Source organism: Cricetulus griseus, chromosome 3, assembly GCF_003668045.3.
Source record: "Cricetulus griseus strain 17A/GY chromosome 3, alternate assembly CriGri-PICRH-1.0, whole genome shotgun sequence".
Classification (NCBI taxonomy): Eukaryota; Metazoa; Chordata; class Mammalia; order Rodentia; family Cricetidae; genus Cricetulus; species Cricetulus griseus.
Genome location: NC_048596.1, coordinates 222,496,505 through 222,514,299, shown reverse-complemented (window position 1 = coordinate 222,514,299; position 17,795 = coordinate 222,496,505). Strand labels below are relative to the sequence as shown.

At 43.7% G+C, this 17,795-nt stretch overlaps 1 protein-coding gene across 3 annotated transcripts in view; it reads left to right on the top strand.

The window, feature by feature from the left end:
* Camk1d (calcium/calmodulin dependent protein kinase ID) overlaps positions 1–17,795 on the top strand; it is a 395,032-nt gene that overhangs the window by 370,595 nt on the left and 6,642 nt on the right. For all 3 annotated transcript variants that reach the window (XM_035441489.1, XM_027405184.2, XM_027405182.2), the window contains 2 exons: positions 11,876–11,988; positions 13,840–13,918. In XM_035441489.1, the coding sequence (XP_035297380.1) occupies positions 11,876–11,988; positions 13,840–13,918 (192 nt within the window). The remainder of the gene's footprint in view (positions 1–11,875; positions 11,989–13,839; positions 13,919–17,795) is intronic.

Genomic DNA, 17,795 nt, shown 5'->3' with positions numbered 1-17,795 from the left:
ATAGCTATGCATTTGAGGTTCCAAAGCTGTATATTTTAATTGGTAATGGATGCAACTCCCTGTCACTGACTTCAGGCAGAGCATAGTCTCCACTGTTATCTGTGGCCCTCCTCTAGACAGCATACCATGGACGCAAAAAGTGGAGGAGAGTAGCTGGCACCTGTCCTTTCTGAACCTGAATACACAGCTTTGGGCCAGATGGAAGAACATTTTACTTTCTCTACTCTCTGATTATCATCTAGAAACTGTCATGTATGCAGCAGCTAAATGCTTTGCCAAATTTAGCCTGGAGAACAGAGGGCAGAGGACTGACAGGCATTCGCTTTACTAACATTTATTGCGCCTAAAACATGTCATGAATCTGATGGGGTGCAGAGATGGCTTCATTCCTGCTCTGGCCTTGGAGGCACTTGCTGCCTTCTGGAAGCAACAGACAGCAAACACAGAGATTGCTATCTAGTCTTGCTGGCTGTCATGAGGTAGGAGGACAGTGCTGCAGTGGATCCTGGGACTGAGCCAGGAAAGGCCTGAGGCTGTTTCACAGGGTAGGTGACAGCCACCTGGCATTGGAAACAAGATAGAAATCTGCCAGGAAAAAGCCATTCTAGGCTCTGTCTTTAAATATGACCTCCAACGCCATCACATAGATTGATGATTTATCCTTCAAGGTTCAGCTTCCTAAGGATCTGATAGAGTAGCATGTTGGCTTCTGCCAGTTATTCCAGTACTTGGGAGGCTGAGGTAAGAGGAATACAAGCTTGAAGCCAGCCTCAGCTACATCCTGAGGTTCTTTCTCAACTTTGCTCCACTCTATCTCATCCTAAAAGTGAGGGGGCTTTCTGTGTTTGATGTATCATTCAGTTAGGAACATAATTATAGAAATACTGTTTGAAAGAGTTGAGCTAGCTTCCAACTATAGAGATCCAAAACCTGAAGATGGTAGGAAGACTATACTCTGTGGGCTGGGGGAGATATAGACCTGAGTTAGGTCCCCTGAAAACACACACACACACACACACACACACACACACACACACACACACACACACACGCATATACATGCACACACATCTTCCCTCACATATGAACCCACATAAAAATGAACCCACATAAAATTGTACCATGCATGCACACCTATACAAAACAAAATAAAATTTGACCTCTGAATTATCAGGATTTTTAATTCCTTTAGCATAATACTAAACACTCAGAAGAACCAAAAGAGGTCTTCCTTGCATTTTTTTGAACATTTATTACTGGGGGTGTATAGAAGCAGGAAAGAGGCCATGCATTTAGGGAGAAATGAATAAAACAAAGCACACAGAGAAGAAAAGGTCATTCTACTATGAGGTGACACAATGGCAAGCACTAAGCAGTGTTTGTGACTTGGAGTAGTACGGTAGAGATGGGGCATCAGCTCACACTGCCACATCAACACAATCCTGGCGGAGGTATATGGGAGCATATGATGCAACTCCAAATAACACAGTGCTCATGAGGCTTTTGCAGATTCTTGTCTCTCGGCCATGTGGTAGGAAACTAGAACTGTGTTCTAGTCAACCACAAAATGCATTTTGAGAGCTTGGGAGTGGCAGCAGGACATAGTGGGCTGTACATCAAGAGCCCATGGAATAGGATGCAGAACCCCACACATCCCCCAGATAGGATTGCAGATCTGCGTAGATGGCTATCTGCCTGTCATCAGAACTACAAGGAAGGGCGAGTAGGGGCAGGGGGAAACTAGGAGACAATCTGGAGAGAGGGGAGAGGAGAGTAGGGGAGGGGAAGAGGAGGAAGGAAACCAGAGTTACAGGAAGAATGTAGCCCATCTAGATGCACAGCTCTAGTTTGGAACTCCTCCCAGGCTGCAGAATCCTTGGTTGGCACTGGAAGTTAATCACCTCCATACTGGATGTCTGCACCCCTCGGTGCTTGGATAGGAAAAATATTTCTTGTGAGAACTAATTCTCATTGTCAGACGTTACACCACATTTCCTAACTCAGTGTTCCTGGCCATGGGGAGCTTTCCTCACTCTTCTTTGTCTTTATTATGCCTGCTCACAGCTAGCATAATTTGTGTTTGGGCAGTCTAGAGCGATCTCTAGGCCTTTTTGCTAATTCTCCCAACTTCATCAAGATGGTGTCCATGTAACTAATGTAAGATTCAAAAAGTTGATCCCAGGTGAGTTAAGATGATCATAGCGTTTGTTCTTCCTCTCTCTTCCTCTCTTTCTCTTCCTCCTTCCTCTCATCTGAAAGCCCCGATCTTTAGTTCTAGCTGTTCAAAGCCTTGGGGGACATACTTCTGCCCCACATCTTTCCCTGATGTGCTAACCCATTCTCAGCTTTCAAATATCTATTCAAACCCCAGGGAATGACTAGAGGACATGTGTCAATGTTTCTCATCAGGAACACACTGCCAGTCTCTACACATGGTTTTCTTATATGAGCCTTCCCTACTTTCTTCCACCTGTTCTTTTCTCAGTATCTGAGGAATGTACATGCTCAAACAAATGTTCATGGAGTAGGGTTTCATATGTCAGGATTCCAGCCCCATTGACCTTCTAGTCCCAAACCAGATAATGTATTCAACACCATTTTGCTCACTGATGGGTGCTGGGAATAAGTGCAAAAGATTTATTTGCTTTCTAAAGGCTTCACTTTATTTAATTATTTTGAAAGCCAATCATTTCCAGACTAAAACAATAAAAGTCATATCCCTTAAGACATGCCACCACATCCATTCAATAAAGCTTGTTGAGTTTCTGCCAAGGGTCAGTAAGATAGAAAGATGAGCAGTGGTCCCTGTGTACCAACAGGACTCAGAGTCCAAAGGATGCTCAGATATGGTTGATGCTGCCATGGCTTTTCAGAGGCTACTGAGCCTGAGCTGGCCTTATGTAGCTTATCTAGTTTACAGATACTTGGGGGGATGTGATTTCAGGTTTTTTTTTTTTTTTTTTTTTTTTTTGGTTTTTCGAGGCAGGATTTCTCTGTGTAGCTCTTGTAGACCAGGCTAGTCTCAAACTCACAGAGATCTGCCTGCCTCTGCCTCCGGAGTGCTGGGATTAAAGGTGTGCACCACCACTGCCTGGCTCATTTTTTAATAATATTTTTTATTCTTCCTTTGAGATCTGCATGCACGTATACAATATATTCTGATTATATCCATACCTGGATGACCTCTCAGCCCATGCCCCTACTCACTCCATGTCCTCTTCAGTTTCTAAGAGAAAATAAACTACAGACCAATTAGTGCTGCCCATATGTGTATCTCTATGGGCCATCCTGTGGTATATGGGCAACCTGCTAGTGGCCATATGTCAAAGAAAGATGACTCCCCCTTTCCTAGCTGTCACGAACTGCTGACAGCTCTTCAGCCAGCAGTGGGGCCTTGGAAGCCCCTCCCACCTCCATCTAGAATGTTGACTTGGTCTTGTACAGGTAACCATGGCCACTATGAGTCTAAAAGTATAATGGCATACAATGTCCAAAGACAGCATTTTATGATGCTCTTCCTGTCCTCTTGCTCTTACGTTCTTTCTTCCTTCTCTTGAATGATGTTCCCTGTTGGCTCAGATTCCGAGGCTCCCAGTATCAAATGAATCCGATGCTTTGGCTCTCTGGCCACCTGATGAGATAAACCACTCATCTCATGGTCAGAGAGCAAAGAGAAGAAAGGGAGACTGGGTTCCCACACACCTGTCTCAAGGGCAGGATCTAGAGACCTCCCACCAGGTTCTACCACTGAAAGGCCCCACCCCTTCCCAGAAGCCCCTCCCTGGAACCAAGCAGTAAGCACGTGTGCCTAAGCTATGGCATCATATCATACAATCAATCCAAAGGCAAAGTTGAACTCTGCTCTCACGGAACAGCAGGAACCTTTCCTTGGAAAATAATTTCCTTCTCAGAGCCTTTCCACTCTAGTTACAACTAAGCATTAAGGTCTGGGCTGTCATTCAGTTGCTGGTGTGGTATTTTATGTAAAATAGTCAAAGTAAGTTTCAGGCCCTCAGAAACACATTCACACTCACTTACAAAGTTAACTGTATATATCACATTTTTCCCCAATACACTTTCCAAAAGGCATTCCAGAACTTCTGCCTCCTACCATCAGAGCTCATGAGGTCTTGTCAGAGGTGACATTTTCTTCTTTGTGTTGCTTTACAGCTTTTCATAGGAGCATCATACTGAACCCGGATGATCTGACATTATTATATTGGAATTTGGATCAATATAGACAGACATTCATTTTTCTGCAGTCTTGTTCACCCGCAGACAAGCTGATAAGCCCTAGCCATCTCACTCTTCTGTCTTGAAGAAAGGCAGATGAAGACCATGAATCATTGACTTTATAACTACAGACACTTGCGAATCCTGTATGTCTTTGGCCAGTCACATGGCCTCATCTCTAGCTCTGTTTCCAAATCTATCACATGCCCAAAGCATATCACTCTGACTTCAGGGGCAGATTAAGAAAGAGAATATGTTGGTATGCCCCCATGTTTACAGTGACATTCATGGCTGGACACCTAAACGTTAATATGATTTGACTGAGAAGGACTTACAGAAAGAGTTAAATGAAATTCCCCTTCTGCCCTTTAAGTTGCCCAGCTATTCATGCATTGATCTTCCTCATCTGGAAATTGAGGATGGAAAGATTTTCCTCCTTAAGTATCCATCCAATGAGGCAATATGTGTAAGATGAGTGTTGATCTTCATTGTGCACTTGAATACATTGGAATTGCCTTGAATCTCATCTCTGGACATATCCGTGAGGTTAATTCTAGATAGGATTAACTGAGAAGGAAGGACTACCCTGAATGGAGGCAACACCATTCTATGGGCTGGGGCTGCAAACTGTACTGAGCACAAGCAAACAACTCTGTGATTCCTGTGTGTAGATGCATTATAACCACCCACCCAGCATTCCCAATGCCATGTCTTCCCCACCATGATGGACTGTACTCTCCATGGACTGGACCAGAAGCCAAAATGGACTTGTCCTTCCTTAGGTTACTTTCATCCAATGTGTAACCCAACGCCTGGCACTTGGTAATGCTCAGTAGATGGTGACTATTGTTACTGACTTCTACAAGATATGCTCACCATGTTAGTTTACTTACTGTAAGAGACTAAATGTTTTGTTTGTTCCATTTAAGTGAGACTGAACTGGGGGACTCTAGAAAGCAAGACTCAGCTACATCTTATTTATTGTGTTATGAGCATTTTGCACAATGCCATTGCTTTCCTATCTCTCTGTAGGGATCAAAATGGTCTTTGTTCTTCTAGGCCAAATCCTCTCACACATTGCCCAGATCTGTCACTAGCTGTAGCCTTAAGAACACCTCTCTAGGACTCAGTTTCCCAGCATCCTAAAGAGGAGTAATGAGTTCTGGGCCCCAGGATAAAATTCTATAACTGTGGCATCTAATTCTGAATTTAAGCTTTTGACTCAAGGCATCAAGCTAGGAGCAGTACCTGCCACCCATGAGTTCTGTAATCAGTGGAATAGTTAGTTTCTGATGGGACTACAGAGAGGGAAATTGATGCTTGGAGGATTTTGTCAGGCACTGGACAAATAGGTGATATTTGTTGAAGGTTTCCCATGATCATTCCAGTTGCCTTGGAGAATGTCATTTATAGCAGATGCTATTGGCCATTAGGATGTTTTACTGCAAAAATGAAATAAGTGAAAAATTACTGTACTTGAGGAAAACATGGTTGAAATTGTCTTGTTTGGAGTCAATATTCATTTTAAAATTTCCAACCCTGCTTAGGGCTGGGGTACTAAAATCAAACCCAAGGATTCATTCATGCTATTTGCAAGTATTCTATCATTGGCCTATATCCTCATGCAACTGATTCCTTATGTTTATTGAAGTGTGTGCTGTTACAACATGCACTTGTACATAGAAGCACAAGTGTTTCAATAAAGCATTTTCTGTTTACCAGAGAACAATCAGGAAATGCTGATTAAGTCATGTTGAGTATTAACAAAGGACTCCAAAGAGCCAGTCACAGTGACACACAACTACAATCACAGCACTGAGGAGAATGAGGCAGGAGGATCATGAGTTCAAGGACACAGTGGGACCCTTTCTCCAAACCCTAAAGAAATACCATTTAGGACATAGAATCCATCCTCCAGGAACTTATCAGCAAAGTGAAGATTTAAACATTGTAACCACAATCAAAAAACATAATCTTTTCAAATTTCTTGAGAAGACCCAAAAAAGCCAGATGAGATTTGAGGTGGCTCTTAATAGAACATGTGTAGAAAGGATTGAGCAGGGTAAGGAAGGTAGTCTTGAAAGGTGAAGGCATCTATCTAAGGACCCATTCATCCAACAACCTTTTGCTGAGCTTTGTGCCATGCTATACAGGATTGCAAAACTGAATGTGATATGGTTGCTACCTTTAGGGAGCACAGAGTCTAATCAAAGATGATGAATTATAGACACAAACCAACACAGGAGCTATAACAGAGGGGCCTGGGAAGCTGGAAGAGCACAAAAGAGAGATGCAGCACCTTGCATGGTATTGGGAGTTGGGGACAGGAGAGACATCACCAAGCAATGGTCACACACCAAGAGCTTTGTAACCTAGAAAGGCATTCCCAGCACAGAGAATGGGGTAGGGAAGAGAATATTCTAGATTAAGGTTAAAAATGTAGCTTTTCTAGCCCAGTTCTAAGTTATCCTTTCCTATCTAGCTTTTATGCTTCCTCTTTATGATAAGTTTAATGTTGACCTTCTGTTCCCCTGTCCCCAACTATAGTGTAATACCATACTGGCAGGCACTCTTGCCACCTTGTTCTATGCTGGGGAATATTTGATCCTCAGTGGGCATTTGGTGGTGGCCAGAAAACTGCCTGACCAATAGCCCTGTGTCTTCGGACCGTAAAGGAGCCTGTCCTGAGGAAAGGTGGAATGGTACAGGAGAGGGAGCCTGGGGACAGCAGTGACTACATCCTATGCTCACTGTTGGAGAGAAGGCAATAAAAGGAGATCAGCTAATGTTCACAGCAAATGCAGAATGGTTCGATGAAGAGGGATCATTTTTGCTTATGTTGAGGACTTGTTGGCACAATTGGAGAGATAAACCCCACTAACTATTCTTGCCCAGGCTTCAGCCTCTCTGCTCATTATTCAGGTACCCTACTGAATTCTGGTAGGGATCTGAATTCTGATCCATACATATGAATGCTGTGGAGGCCAAGCAATCTTCTGGAAACATTCACAGGAAATGGGGAGCAGAAATGGAAATAAGGACAAGGCTGGGGACGGGATGTAACTTGAAGGCTGCCCCCAGTGACCTGATTCCTATAATCACCTCCTAGTGGCCCATTCAGCTAGGGACTCCTCAATCAACAAACCAGATGATGAAGTTAACACCCTAACGATCCACCCACCTGTCAATTGAGCCACCATCTTATGGACAAGCCTTCAACATATGAGCCTTTTGAGGACTATATTAATCACTATTCTTGTTGCTATGGCCAAATAGCTGACAAGAAGCAATTAAAAGGAAAAACGGTTTATTTGGGTTTACAATTTGGAGATGGTATTAGTAACAGGGGAGTAGCTAGTCATATCATATTGCAGTCAGGAAGCAGAAAACCTAGAGGAAACTGGGCTAGACTATAAAACTTCAAGGCCCAACCCCAGTGGACCAGTTCCCTCAACGAAACTCTACCCCCTAAAGGTGCCAGAACTTTCCAAAATAATACCACCGGTTGGAAACCAACTGTTCAAACACATGAGACTCTGGGGGACATTTCAAACTTAAATCACAACAGGGAGACACTTTTACACCTAAAAGCAGCAGTCAACAAAACTGTATTACTCCCTTAAATATTCAGAGAGACGCTCTCATGTAAATTGTTCTTACCACAAGAGTGTAAAATATATTAAAAATTTTAAGTCACTCCCTGCTCTCAGGTATGCTGGTACTTGTCTCTCCACTACTTCTGATCCCCACTTCTTCCTGTCCTCTTAATAGCTATCTTTGGTATCAAAAGAGGCCCTAAAGTACATAATTTAATGGGTGCAAAAGGTAGGTCAAAACACAGGTGGATTATGGAAACAAAAGGACAAAGAATTACCTAATGGTCATGACTTAGGCATCCCTGTGACAAACATCATCTTTTCCAGATATGTAGATCCATGGCCAAGAGTAAACAGTCCAAAGAACATAACTTAATGTAGGGTAATGACCATGCTGAACTCACGGGCATCTTGACAGGAGATTTTACAATATTACAGCATTTCAGTTTCCAAGAAAAACTTCACCCTGCCAGATCACCCACAGCTGGCCATTCATTGCTGATTTTCACATCCATTTATATTAACATCCTTCTCCATGGAAAACCACCTTAACAGTATGGATCTGTTGCCAGGAGTGCCATTGAGAAAACCCAAACCATACCATATTCTCCCCGAAAAGACAGACCATTTGCCCTGGGGAAGCGGGGTAGAGGGGCAGAGGGGTTATGCACTAGGTTCTTCTGGAATATCTGAATAGCTTGGAGTATTGCTGTGGGGTGTTCAGGAAGTGTCAGGTTGGCTGGTTATTTGAAATCTCCCTAGTTCTTCTGGGATAGGACACTGGTGAGCGCTCCTGTATCCTGAGCTTTTGTCTCTGCTTCTGAGCTCAACCAGGGGGCTCAGCAGCCAACAAGGCAGCTCCTTCTTCCATGCATGTTTATGTGCCTGGGCATCTATTTACAACACCCTCCAGGCAGGTCCTGGTCCAGACCCTGACAATCTAAAAGCAAAGATGAGGTCCTATCCTAGGTGCATGTGAACAGGTCAGAGCTGTACCCAGGGAGGATGTGACACATTAGAGCCCTGTCCACTGCAGTAGCTGCATGTTATAGAGTACCTGCCAGAGAGAGGTAAGGCCTTAATATTCCACTCCAGCTAGTTTTCAAGGGTGTGGAAGAACCAAGCAAGGAGGCACCTGGATAAAGTACCCAAGGTTATATTGGCCCAGATACAATAAGTGTTCCCTGTGCAGGAAACTAGCCTGACACATCTTAGTAAACACACTCCCAGAACCAATGAGATGGATTGAAAAGGTACAGTCACATTCTGGAGTTCTCCTTCCAGGTGGGCATTGGGTGGCTACTGGCCAACTGACCTACACAGAGGTCAAAGGCTGAAGTGAGAGATTTGGTTCTCAAGTCTTCTCCTTCACAGATTGAGTCCAAGAATAAAGAATACAGATTGAGTCCAAGAATAAAGAATACAGACCTGGAGTCAGAGGGGTTAGGCTTAAGTCATGACTTTGTTCACTGTTAATCAGTTTGCTTTAAAATGGAGATGGTATAAAGGGGTGTATTCAGGGTTGGTGTGATAAGACCACATGGGTCCTATGATCCTTGTGACCCTGGACTTGGAGTGACCGCTGCACATCCTCTGGCTTTTTTCTCCATAGGAGTGCTGGGATTCAGTAGGCAGGCAGGCTGCACTGCACATCCAGCTTTTATATGGGTTCTGTGGATTCAAACTTAGGCCATCATGCTTTCTTAGCAAGCACTTCTCTCACTGAGCCATGTCCTCAACCATCTCTTTCTTAATTTTAACTCAGGCCTCCAGATAGATTCATTTCCTTCTCTCTGGTCCTCAGAACACCTGCACGAACAGTCCTCTATGTAAAAACAGAGGGGGGGGAAGCTAAGATGAAAAGAAATTGGAATATACATTAAGAAAATTGGCACAAGAAGAAATTCTTCTTGAAAATTTTTAACATTTTTTTCCTTAAGAAGAAAGCCAAGCCATAAAGCAAAACACACTCAGCTGTTAACAAACAAAAAGCTCACATATCTAGCATGTAGGGGTTTTTCCAAGACAAACTAACATTTTGCTCTGTCGGCTTTTCCTAATGCACACATTTTATTTTGCCCAAATCCTCATTATGGAAAAAATTTACATATCCCTCTCTCAGAGGCCCCAGGGTTTCCTTGGGTTGTGAAGTATGCACTTGGTGGTTTCCGAAGCACTGGCCCTTTCATTTTCCCCACCACAGCAGATCTTTACAAGTGAAATTTTCCAGGCATTCAGCCTCTAAAACATGCTTGTGAGTTAGATGATGTAGAATCTTCTCAGCCCACAGAATGTCTCCTGGCCTTGACAACTGTCATCGCCCATTCCCCTCTGCAGCCAGCCACAGCTGTGCCCCTGGTGGCGGGACAAATGAAAAATGGCTGGGCCGTTATTGTGTTTGTTAGGAACCAACAGCAAATCCCTACAGACCTACAGTCTGTGGATGCCTGTTCATTTGTTCTCATTGAACTGCTCTCTAGGCTATTGCTATGTTTGGAACAATATTGAGCTATGTGGGAAGAGCGGGGCTTGGCTTGGGGTCAGGCCTCAGCTTGGGGTCAGGCCTCCCACCGTGGCTGCCACATTCTGGCCCCAGGAACCATATCAGCAACATAGAATTTGGCTCTTTGGCTTTTAGAGTCAAGCACTGCTGTCTTCTGCTCTGGGGTCACTTACTGCCTTGACCCCACTCTTTCTGATTGCGTAGTCCCTCCAACCCAGCCCTATATGGGCCCCAGGCATGTTCTGGTCTTTTCCTTTTCCTAAGTGTTTTAGCTGATTGACAAAGCAACAAGAGGGGTGTCACAGAGCTATGCAGCTTTAAACCATTGCACACATGGAATTTTCTACTCTGGCCACGTATATCTTCAGATGAAATTTTGATCCCTGAAATACATTAGTGGCCTACTGGCAGTAACTGAGGGCAGACCTGGAAAGAGAAATTATGACTTTTTCATTTTAATTTATGTTTATTTTATTTATTACTCTCTCAGGTGCTAAGTATTTGCTCTGCCTCAGCTCCATGCCCAGCCCCAGAATCCACAGTGTCACTGACTGACTTGTGGTGGTTGAATTTAATTGACATGTCTGCTTTTGCCATGGTTGCCAAATAACCCTTGGTTTCTCCATAGCTCTAACTTGTTTCTAGTAACATCCTAATTGTACCATTGAACAGCTGTCTTTGAAATGTCCCAATGGCACCTTGACTGGGATACTGTGATTCTATAGTGTGGTAACTTGAGCTGTCTCCTGTGGATATTTGTTACTTGTAATGGAAAGAAATGGTAGCATTTCTGCTTCCTATTCTGATTCCTACTTGGTGAAATGACAACCCACAGGTCAGGATGAGTCCTAGCAAATTGATATCCAAGTTGTAAAATTCCCTCTTCTTCCTTAGCAAGTTCCTAGATAGAATGAACCTGAAGGGTCCAGAAATTCCATCAAGTATGCATTTTGTTTGTTCTTTCCACCAGCCTGTCCATCAGGAACAGTATTATAGACATGATTAATAATAGCCATACATGGAAGATTGCCTGGTGACTTTCTAGGGTTTATGGGATTCTAGTTAATGCCATCTAAAATGTTATGGGGGTATGGCAAGGTGGTTCAGCAGATAAAAGTGTTGGCTGTGTAAGCCTGGTGACCTTACTTCAATCCCCAGAAACCATAAAAAGCTGAAAGGCAAAAAGTGACACACTCATTCACTGTGGCACATGTGTGCCCTTACAAACACATCATACACATCATATGCACACACTAATAAATGCAAACATGAAAGAAAGAGTTTTGGTAGAATTTTGAATATGTGTATTTGCCTCTGACCATGATGGAGTTAACCTTTCCACTGCTTAGGAAGTCACATTTTCACTTCTGTGGCATGCTCATGTGTAGAGGATGTGGTTTCTTCACTGAGATTTAACTTCAGCATACTCAGTGTGGGTTCCTTTAATTTGATTGATGGATCATGTGTCTTCCTTCCAGGCAAAGTCTAAACCCAGCACAGTGGCTGTGCACACACTCTAATCTCATTCCCTCTTGTCTTGCAGGCTCTGTGGCTACCCTCCTTTTTATGATGAAAATGACTCCAAGCTGTTTGAACAGATCCTCAAGGCAGAATATGAGTTTGATTCCCCCTACTGGGATGACATCTCCGACTCTGGTGGGTCTCTCATGGCATTTACATCTAGATGACTTAATGTAGAAGCCCGAGGACCCTTGGGCTCAGAATGGTCCTGAGGCTTCTGCCTTCTTCTACTGGGGTTACTGTGACAAAATACCACAGTCTGAGTAGCTTAAATACCAAACATTTATTTTGCATAATTCTTAAGGGGAAAGTACACTGGGCATCTGCTGAAACAGCTGTCTTCTTGGTGTGTTTGCACACAAAGTAGCGGGGCTGGGGGGTGGCAAGGCTTTCTGGGTCTCTGTCATAAGAACATTCATGTCTTTCATGAGAGCCCTGCCTTTGTGTTCTGATCACCACCTCCCAAAGGGCCACTTCAGATATCCTCACCATGGGAGTTAGGATCTCAACAAAGAAATTGTGGTGTCCACCAGCATTCAGTCTATGGTTGTTCTGAGAAAGCTCTAAGAACTGTATTGTTGGGCTTGACCTGGAGAACATGCCTGAGCTATATCACCCTGGCCAAGGGATGTAGACTTGCTCATCTACCTCTCCCTGATATGGGTGCTCTAGGGATGAAATATTATTTTCTGGCATTTGATGAATACCAATTAGGTGCTGAGTGCTAGAAGTCCTGGGCATGTGCTAACTCAACAAGCCCTCCAGATGACCCACTGGATGGGTATTTATATGATCCATATGCCATATCATCCATATGTGACTGATAATGAAACTAAAGCCCAAGAGGGTAAACTAACCTGTCCTAGTTTATGGGATCAATATATAGCAGAACTGAGATTTTTAAACCCCAACTTTCCCAAAGCCCACTTTTTTATGACAAGATTGTATTTGTGAATCGCATATCCTCAACAAAACATTCTTGCATTGAGTAGTCGTGGTTTTCATGATGGAGGTATCTTGTCTGAGGTCATGGTTTCATTGTCTAGAGCCCATGTTTGAGCCACAGTATGCCACACTGAAATCTCCCAGAGAAGCTCATCATCCCTTCCAGGGTATGAAGAACAAAACCGGGTCCAGATGAAGCAGGGAGATTTGTAGAAGGGAGAAGGGGAGTGAATGGCACTCTCTGCTGAGCTGTTCACACAGACCGTTTTTATTATTATATTATTTACTCCTAATTGGGACTCCCTTGCCTGTTTCCTCAACCAACCTCAACCACGTCAATCTTCAGCAACCTGCAGATTGCTGAAACAGACCTTGCAGGGAATACTGAACTTCAGAACTTAGAAGCCAGAGACTCCCTTCTTAGAAGCTCAGACCTGTGGGCTACCATGCCCTGTAGGGCAATGGGTTCCAAGCTGGCATATAGTATGCCCTACCCATGGTGACCACAGCCTCTCTACCACCCCAGGGTACATCTTGCTGCTTCTTTGTAACATCTCACACACTGGGTATTAACAGCTCAAGTGTGATGCAGACACTTCTCTGGGATGTCCCCCACACCTGGTCTCATGACCTGGTGGCTTTGCAGCCCCTCAGTGGATGTAGTAGAACCATAACACATTCAGGGGATGCCCCCAGAGCATCTCTCTAAGGCAATGGTGAACTGAAGAGCATGTGATTATGAAGACTCCTCCCTTTATTATCTAGACCAAAGGCATCATTAGCAGCTGGCAAAAAAAAAAAAAAAAAAAAAAAAAAACCCTTAGCGCTGGAAGTCAGAGTCCCAGCCTGGCTCTGCCACCTTTTCACTCACTGGGTCTCTCTTTTATCTAAACGCTGGTGTCTTTTGTGTTCAAGATACAATAGGGAAGGTGAAAGGCGGTCTCACATTTTTAATGGTACACATATTTAAAACACAAGGGCATCCTGTCATCACATTTCAACCCTCCAAGGGATTATTTCCTCTGCTTTCTTTTTGAACAGCAAAAGACTTCATTCGGAATCTGATGGAGAAAGACCCAAATAAACGATACACTTGTGAGCAGGCAGCTCGGCACCCATGGTAAGAAAGATCGTCTCTGGAAGAGCCGTGCCATCCCCACCCTCCCAGAGTAGACTTTCCATTGGCTCCTCTTAGTCACAAAAACTAAGGTGTTCCCTCCACCTCATCCTGACAGGGGATTTATAGTGGGAAATTACCAATACGGAGTCAGGTAGAAATATAAGGGTATTTAATAGGGAAAAGCCTTACTTACAGAGCGACCTAGCCAGCCAGCGTGGCAGTAGCCTGTACAGCAAGAAGCAAAGAAAAAGGAAAGCGCAAATGCAGTCACACTATGTCATTCTGACCATGCCCTCACAAGCGTGGTCAGGCACACCTGTAGCCAGCCCCTAAGAAGGTGTGGCTACAGCTTCCCCTACAGGGATTCCCTCATCTCCCAAGCCCATGTTTGTACCTTTTGGTGCCCTCAGGATACAGTTTTCAGAAAGCACTCAGAAGCTAAGTGTATAGGTAGTGTAGCAGGTAGCTTTTCATCTTATAGATGTTCTAAGACTCACTTTTGCCAAAGGAAAACATCCAATGTGGCATTGAGATTGGAGTGTACACCTTGGCAATGTGTGTGTGTGTGTGTGTGTGTGTGTGTGTGTGTGTGTGTGTGTGTTCTTTTTCAAGTGATTTTTTTTTCCAATCCGTGTTTCTTTGGCTCAAAGGGACTCACTGGTGCTTTCTGGCGCTTGGAGCCCCAATTAGCTGACAGCTAAGTGTGACTTTGGGTTTACACATGGCTTGCTAAGTCTCAGCTTTCTCACTTTTAATTGGGAGTGACAGTCCTAACTTACTAAGTTAACATAAGAAATAGTGGAGCTAGTGCATGTAAAGAGATTCACACCAGGTCTAGAGAGAGCAACTGTCTGGTTTGTTACAGATCCAGGAGCATCTACTTTGAAACAAGTACCCAAGAGTAGAAAAAGATATTCAGTGAGTTAGTCATGTTTCTGTTACTGTAACAGAACACCTGAGATGATGAACTTAAAACGACAACAGTCCTCTTTTTGGCTCACAGTGTCAGAGGTTCCAGCTGGTGCTCTTGTGGCAAAGCCTTTGGCAAGCAGTGTGGATCCATGGTGGAGCAAGAAGCCCAACTCATGGAAGCCAAGAAACAAGAGAAAGAGATCAGCAGGCCATAGTTCCACTCAGGGGCTCCCCCAAGACCTAAAGATCTCTCCTGAGGTCCCACTTATAACAATTTTCACCACCTCCCAATAATGCCAAGCTAAGGACTAAACCTTAAACAGCTACCTTTGATCGTATTTAACATGTAACTAGAGCACACAGTATAATGAACGCAGAGGCAATGGGGTGTAACCCAGTGGTAGATCCTTTGCCTACTATGTACACGGCCATGGGTATACTCCCCCAGCATACATGTGTACGCACACATACACACACAGACAGAACCTTGAATTTCTCAGGAGAAAATTCCCCTAAGGAGCACCACAGAAAACTGTTCTGTGTTTGGCTCATCATCTTCTAAAGCATTCCCTCCAAGCTGTTAACCCTCTTCAGGGGACTCGCTTAGAAGCAGTGTCATAACCTAGTTTCACAGTATTCTAATTCTTCACTCCTGCCCTGCCGTTTGTTGAGTCTCTTTTGTGTTCCAGGAACTCTGTTATTTGCTTTAAAGTGTTCACTCCTTTTTTCCTCTCTCCAATAACCCTGGGAGGTATGTTTTCTGTTCACTTCAAAGATAAGGAAATAGTAACCGAGTAAAGATACCACAGCCACCTAATGGTAAAGCCAGAGCTCTAGCCAGAAAGGTCTGGCTCCGCAGTGAATGCTTTTCATTGTATAACGAAGAAGGGCAATAGCAGAGGGTGTCAAGCTGGTGGCAAAGATTTAAAGTTATCGTTGGAAGCGTGGGAGCTGTGCCACCCAGGGTTTCCAATCAGAAGGCTCATGACAAGTTCTTCCATTTTTACTGTATTTCCAAATGCTCAGGAAGCCAGGCACCAGGAGTAATAACACACACATTGTTGCAAGCATCACTCAAGCCCCACACTTCCCTGCATTGTGGTGTGCTTGTCTGCACAAGAGAAAGGTGCCCAGGCAGGCAAAGGAAAATGTGGGTCCAGCTGGGAGCCAGCAGGAACAAGAGATCCTATAGTGGAGCCTCACCAACTTTGCTGTTCTCAGAGCCGTGCTCCTGACACACTCAAACCGCCGGAGCTTCATGTTCGTCCATGCTTGTTCATACACACTTAAACCCCCTTCATGTTAATCATTTGTTCATACACACTCAAATCCCCTTCATGTTAGTCATGCTTGTTCATACACATTCAAATACCCAGAGTTTCATGTTAGCCCATGCTTGTTCATCCCTCTTTACCTAAACCATCCAGGGTTAGGAGAACCCTTGGGAAGTACATATGCTTTCCTGAACCTCAGAACAGACCACTCCAGACAGAATAGGGCTCTTTCTTGTGGAAGCTAGTCAGTACTCTCATTTGGGGTTTTGCCTTTCTCCTGCTGAGACCATATAAGGAACATGCATGCTGTTCACTGGTGGCCAAAGTGCAGGAATGGGCAAACAATAGGATAGGAGCCCATCCGTATTTCACAGCAGCACTTGTGGGACTCATTGCCAGGTCAGATTGCCTGGAATATTTACCTCTGGCTTAATTGACAAGTAAATTAAGTCAATCATCATGAGAGAAATTTATTTTAACGAATCAAGACAATTGCCTGTAAAATTGTGAGGTCCAGGAAATTGAAAATATGCAGAGAGACCCAAGGAATGGTGAATGTAGCAGCTAGAATCCTAAGACAGGGTCTCATCTTTTTTCCCAAAAGCCCTCAACTGATGGATAAAACTCACCCATGTGATATGATTGACTCAAAATCAATTAGTATTATCTAAGAAATACTTTCACCAGAACATAGAAATTAGCATGTGTTCAAATATCTGGGTGTCATGCCCTACCCAAGTTGACATATAAAATTAGCCATCATACCCCTGAATGTTGACTTAGACTCCATCCCTCTGCAAGATCCCAGACACATTGACTCTACTTGGCCAAGGGAATTGGGAAATAGTCAAGAGACTATGGTTGGGAGGTATACCAGATCTCACCAAGCCCATTTGGATCAACTTGCAGAATTAGAGAGAGTAGAACATGTCTGAAACACACACACACAAGCACATACATGTATGCACACACACACACACACACACACACACACACCCACACACACACCAGCATGAAGACCTGAGTTCTATTCCCTAGTACTACAAAACCCTGGTATGGCTTTGCCTGCTTATAATCCCAGTCCTGGGGAGGTAGAGACAGGAGCATCCTGGAGCTCACAGACCAGCCAGTCTAGTTGAACTGCAAAGATCCAGCTCTAATGAGAGACTTTGTCTCAAAACTAAGATGGAAAGTGAGTAAGGAAAGCACCCTCATTGGCTTCTGGCCTCCATGCATATGTGCATGTATATACACACAAAGTGATTTTTCTATCCATGAAGTTAGTTTGCCTAATACTGATGAGAGTTGTGAATAAACAGGCCTTAACTACATTAGGCCCTGATTTGAAGCTGGATTTACAAAATGCTGTCCTTGAGAGATATAAAAGTAAAAGTGATCTTGGAAAAGCACTAGATTCCAAAAATAGAGGAGAGTAAAAGGTGAAATATCAGCAACAGATAAGAAATGAAGGAGCATTCCAACATAAAATGAGAAATACAGTAAAATTCATTAAATCATACAAGGTCTACATTAGGACCCACTGTTACAGAGGCACTTCCCTCTTGCCCAATAGAAAAGAAAAGCCCTGATAAACATGTAATGGCTGACCTGAAGAATCATGCAATACTGAAAGAATTTTCCCCTTGTATATTCATAGCTGTCCAGATAGTAGATTGAATAGCACACTTGGA